Genomic DNA, 6,000 nt, shown 5'->3' with positions numbered 1-6,000 from the left:
TAGACATCAATCATCTAATGTAGCTACAGTTGAAGTCGGAAGTTTACATACACCTTAGCCAAATACATTTAAACTCAGTTTTTCACAATTCCTGACATTTAATCATAGTAAATATTCCCTGTCTTAGGTCAGTTAGGATCACCACTTTATTTTAAGAATGTGAAATGTCAGAATAATAGTAGAGAGAATGATTTATTTCAGCTTTTATTTATTTCATCACATTCCCAGTGGGTCTGAAGTTTACATACACTCAATTAGTATTTGGTAGCATTGCCTTTAAATTGTTTAACTTGGGTCAAACGTTTCGGGTAGCCTTCCACAAGCTTCCCACAAAAAGTTGGGTGAATTTTGGCCCATTCCTCCTGACAGAGCTGGTGTAACTGAGTCAGGTTTGTAGGCCTCCTTGCTCGCACACGCTTTTTCAGTTCTGCCCACACATTTTCTATAGGATTGAGGTCAGGGCTTTGGATGGCAACTCCAATACCTTGACTTTGTTGTCCTTAAGCCATTTTGCCACAACCTTGGAAGTATGCTTGGGGTCATTGTCCATTTGGAAGACCCATTTGCGACCAAGCTTTAACTTCCTGACTGATGTCTTGAGATGTTGCTTCAATATATCCATATAATTTTCCTTCCTCATGATGCCATCTATTTTGTGAAGTGCACCAGTCCCTCCTGCAGCAAAGCACCCCCACAGCATGATGCTGCCACCCCCGTGCTTCACGGTTGGGATGGTGTTCTTCGGCTTGCAAGTACCACCTTTTTCCTCCAAACATAACGATGGTCATTATGGCCAAACAGTTCTATTCATCAGACCAGAGGACATTTCTCCAAAAAGTACAATCTTTGTCTCCATGTGCAGTTGCAAACCGTAGTCTGGCTTTTTTATGGCAGTTTTGGAGCAGTGGCTTCTTCCTTGCTGAGCGGCCTTTCAGGTTATGTCGATATAGGACTCGTTTTACTGTGGATATAGATACTTTTGTACCTGTTTCCTCCAGCATCTTCACAAGGTCCTTTGCTGTTGTTCTGGGATTGATTTGCACTTTTCGCACCAAAGTACGTTCATCTCTAGGAGACAGAACTTATCTCTTTCCTGAGTGGTATGAAAGCTGCGTGGTCCCATGCTGTTTATACTTGCTTACTATTGTTTGTACAGATGAACGTTGTACCTTCAGGCGTCTGGAAATTGCTCCCAAGGATGAACCAGACTTGTGGAGGTCTGAGGTCTTGGCTGATTTCTTTTGATTTTCCCATGATGTCAAGCAAAGAGGCACTGAGTTTGAAGGTAGGCCTTGAAATACATCCACAGGTACACCTCCAATTGACTCAAATGATGTAAATTAGCCTATCAGATGCTTCTAAAGCCATGACATCATTTTCTGGAATTTTCCAAGCTGTTTAAAGGCACAGTAAATTTAGTGTATGTAAACTTCTGACCCACTGGAATTGTGATACAGTGTATTATAAGTGAAATAATCTGTCTGTAAACAATTGTTGGAAAAATTACTTGTGTGATGCACAAAGTAGATGTCCTAACCGACTTGCCAAGACTATAGTTTGTTAACAAGAAATGTGTGGAGTCGTTGAAAAACGAGTTTTAATGACTCAAACCTAAGTGTATGTAAACTTCCGACTTAAACTGTACATACAATATTGTGCCACAGTGGATTTTCGCCACTGGGATGAGACGCCCTCTTCTTGCACAGCCTGGATTTGCAGGGGGAATGTTTTTAGGAAGAACACAGGCTACAGACACAGGCAGGCAGGCAGGCAGGCAGGCACTTGAGCCTCAGATGGTTGCTGTCCCCCTCTCTCTCCGACTGTGCGAGAGACTCAGCCAATCTGTGCACGGTGACGCTGCACAAGGCTGGATCTAGACGCGCTTCATCATAATATTTAACACACCCACCCTCAATCTCACATGCGAGGGACATTGATTGTCTTTTTCCTCGCTCAGAAGGCACACGGTAGTCTATCTCTGAGAGAGAAACCGAATCGGCACCTGTCCGAATTATTTGTTTGATTCGTCTTGCTTTGGTTGTTTTGTATTGCCTGTCTTCATACGGATTTGTTGTGAACATTGCCATTTATTGTCATTCAGGGTCGCTTACTGTACTTTTGTCTGCTGCGCTTTTACACGTTGTTTTATCGTTTATAGTGGCAAAGGAGGAGCCTTTCGAATAGTCTTCTTTTAAAATTATATTTGGACATTGGTGAATAGCGCTCTCTGCGTTTTTCCTAATCCGGACTGCACCAATGCGTTGCCGGTGCCCAGCGGATCCACGACAGTTCCGTTTCTCACACAGCAGAGTTCACGCTCAATGGCCGGACCGATGTGCGCCAGCAGACCCCGCCAACACACACCTCTGATGGATCATTTATCTACCGTTTTCGAGCTGCTTTCGGGACCCTTGCACTTCCTTTATACCTTATAGTGTGCGTAAAGCCTTGGGGTCGGAGCTGTAGAGCGAAAGCAATTGAGATAATGCCGCGTGCCCAACTCGACCGTTGGTCTGAACCGAGTCGACCTGTTTTACCTGGGTGCATGCGGCGAATCCTCTCGTTCTGAATCACGAAAGGAGCCTGCCGTCTGGATTTCTATGTGGTTGGGAATACAAAAGTTGAACACTGAAACATTTAGTCTACTCAAGACGGCAAGAAGTGAAGATGGTTACGTGTTCAACGTGTATTTCATTAAAGTGGCATCCAGTGTGATAAACATAATCAGTGATGTAGTGAGTCTGTTCATATGCGTGCTCATCATTTGCAGTAAATACTCGCAACTGCTCAAACAGGGGACAATGAAGATGATACTCTTCCGTAAATTCCGGGTTTTGATTCTCATGGTGTTTCTAATCGCCTGCTCGATGCACATCATGATAGACTTGTTACCAAAGCTGGAGAGGCGCAGCAACAGCGGCTGCTCCTGCTCGCACACGCCGAGCGAGGACCCTCAGAACTGGGCTAAACACCGAGCCAGGTCGGGAGCAGAGTCGGGCTGGCCTAACAAACACACTCTGAGAATCCTCCAGGACTTCAGCAATGAGCCAAACTCTAACATCTCTTCCCATTCTCTGGAGAAGAACCCCAAAGCGGGAAACAAAACGGAAGCCTTTAAACAGGTTGAACATTATGCACAAAATGGTGACAAAAAGAGACGGTTCATTCAAGACGCTGTGGTCACCAAAAACATACCTGTCAAGGGTTCAAGGTTGCTGGCTCTATTTGACCACCCGTTATTCAAGAGAGCCTTACCGTCTCTGACCGACGAAGACACCTTGTTCAACGTCAACACAGACATCAGATTTGACCCCAATGCCGCCACAGAGAATCAGGAATGGTAACATTTATTTTTATATATTGATAGACCATCACCACAATCGAAAAGTGATTATTAGCCTCTCCGAATTCAATTCAAGACAATAACATAAATGAAACAAACAATTCACCTAGGATATTATGTGTAAATTACCAATTTAATCTTGTTATTACACATTAATAAAAGTGTTATTACACAAATGGTTATAGGCTACCTAACCATATTATCAAATGTCCCTCTTGCAAATTCAAGTCCCTTTGCAAAACATGTCGCCTCTTAACACACAAAACACTAAAACAGCTGAAACACTAAAAAGGAGGGCGGTCCAGGGGCTACAGAAAAACCATACTCATGTCATTCTCCCCATTGAAATAACACTGATCACCTCTCCCTCCTCCCTCCCCTCTTCCCCCCAGGCACGCTGAAGGGAACATGGAGGAGTATACTCCAACAGGAGGAGAGCTGACGGCTGACTCCTACCCCAACTGGCTCCGTTTCCACATAGGGATTAATCGATATGAGCTCTACTCCAGACATTACCTAGTCATCGATGCCCTGCTCAGGGACCTGGTCTCACAGAGAATCACCAGCGTCGGTAAGTCAGAGAAGAGGAGAGAAGGCAGCTTCTCTATAGCTTTGTCTCAGATCTGTTTGTGCTTTATTGAGCCAACCCTTATGTCATATAGCAGAGGTAGGCAACCCTGGTCCTGGAGTGCCGCAGGCACTTCATGTTTTTGGTTTAACCAACCTGGAAGTCCAGGTGTGTTGAATTTAGGCATAGCCGCGGGAAGTAGGGGTGCTGAGGTTGCTGCAGCACTCCCTGAAAAATCGGAATAAAAAATATTATATATATTTTTTTTTAATGCACCACACCCACCCCCAAACAGCTTCCCGTGACTATGAATTTAGGCAATCACTGAACTGATAAATTATCTCAGTTGGTCAGGTGTGATGCCTACAGTGTAGTTCGAACAAAATCCTGCAGTACCTGCGGCACTCCAGGAACAGGGTTGCCTACCCCTGTCATTGAGGTTGAGGAACTAGCCTGGTTCCAGATCTGTATGTGGATTGTGTAGCCAACTCCTCTGACTATCATTGTCACAGAGGACTTGGCAAAGGCACATACAGATTTGGGACTGGCTAGTTTCTCCTCTGTATGGCACAACAACAATAGTCAGAGTAGTTAGCTAAACTAAGCACATAAGGGTCTTTCTATGAACTAGGGTACCGGTGAGGATTTCCCACACTGGACAACTTGATAAGTCATTGATAATAATCTGCAAAAAAAATTTCATGTCATTACATTAAGATATAAGGGGGGGATCATAGCTATATTCCCCAATCCAATTCACAAGTTGATTTAAAACCTATGTTTAATCCTTTATCGTGGTTGGTGTCTTGATGGATTTTTCCAAAATTGTGTGACATAAAACATTACTTTTGTCCTTGCATTTATGGCAGTGTAAATTGTCATTATAACATATACAGTATTAAGCATTAATCAGTTAAATTAGACATTGAACGCTGTAAGAATCCTGGATCTTGCTGTCGGTCAGTTTTTTGTATAGAGATCTCAGAAATGCAGTGTAACTACAAAACATTTTGTGTCTTCTTATGTTACGGGGTGAAAACAGTTTTCATGGGCACACAAATCCAAAATAATAAATGTGATTGCAAAATCGAAAGCTCCCAACCAAAAGAGTCACCTTACCTTGATACTTAAAACCTAAATTGATACTGTCATTAACGTGGTTCTTCAATAATTATGACTAATACTTGTTGGATGCGCATTTGGTGTCCAGCTGATTAGTTACGCTGTGATATTTTCACACCTCATCATCTGATCTAGGAAGTAATTTTCCGAATGACAGTCAAGTGACAAACAGCTGTTGTGATAGCGCATGTGATGCAACAACAGCCCAAGTGCTGGAAAAAAGGTGGTTTCGAGGAATGTCCAGAATATTTTGGTGTCTCATTCGTTACGCCGGTGAAGACAGTTGTGCCTGGAGCCACGTTGGCTCTAATATCCCTAGCGAATTGATGTTGATCATCTGTTGTTGTCTGCTTGATTTACAACAGGGTCTCGTTAGATTTAACAGATCATGCATCAAGGTAATGAGTTCATGTTTTCATATGTTTTTGTGCCTTGTATTGGACACCAAGTCTACTTTGCGCATTTGTGTAAGATAGACTATTGCACAACACCCAAAGCTATTCCTATTAATTATTCTGGATATAATGACAACAAATTACATAGCCTAGTGGGCTTATTCACAATATGATCTGGTAATGAAAATAACATGACAGATACATTTTGTTTTCCATGTTACACCTGCAATTTTAAACAATACGATTTCCTCAATTTGGTGCTTGAAAAGTCCTTGTAATTATTGTAGCCAATTTATAAGTTCTCCTGCTCCCTTATAATTTTCCGTGATTACATTTTTGATCCATTTTTGTGAGAGATGTGGCCACTTTCGTTTGTTTCCAGCCGCTTCAATTGAAGGGTGTTGACCTACTCTGTTGCGGTAAAACTACCTGCGGTTATTATGAGGACAACAACATCTAATGCTGGCTTCCACTTGGCTTTCCATACAAATTCTTCCATTAAAAAAGGAACCTGGTTTTTGGTCACTTTCTCATTAAAAACAGCAATGGGTGGTATTCAAATGGTGAGATTA

General features: G+C 42.5%; 1 protein-coding gene across 1 annotated transcript in view; it reads left to right on the top strand.

Moving 5' to 3' along the window:
• The first annotated feature begins 1,915 nt into the window (after window positions 1-1,915).
• LOC121547514 (extracellular serine/threonine protein kinase FAM20C-like) overlaps window positions 1,916-6,000 on the top strand; it is an 85,895-nt gene continuing 81,810 nt past the window's right edge. Inside the window, exons 1-2 of the mRNA XM_041858838.2 lie at window positions 1,916-3,340; window positions 3,736-3,914. Of these exons, the coding sequence (XP_041714772.1) occupies window positions 2,601-3,340; window positions 3,736-3,914 (919 nt within the window). The 5' untranslated portion in view covers window positions 1,916-2,600. The remainder of the gene's footprint in view (window positions 3,341-3,735; window positions 3,915-6,000) is intronic.

This window comes from Coregonus clupeaformis, chromosome 31, assembly GCF_020615455.1.
Source record: "Coregonus clupeaformis isolate EN_2021a chromosome 31, ASM2061545v1, whole genome shotgun sequence".
Taxonomy (NCBI): domain Eukaryota; kingdom Metazoa; phylum Chordata; class Actinopteri; order Salmoniformes; family Salmonidae; genus Coregonus; species Coregonus clupeaformis.
This window is presented reverse-complemented; position numbering and strand designations above follow the sequence as displayed.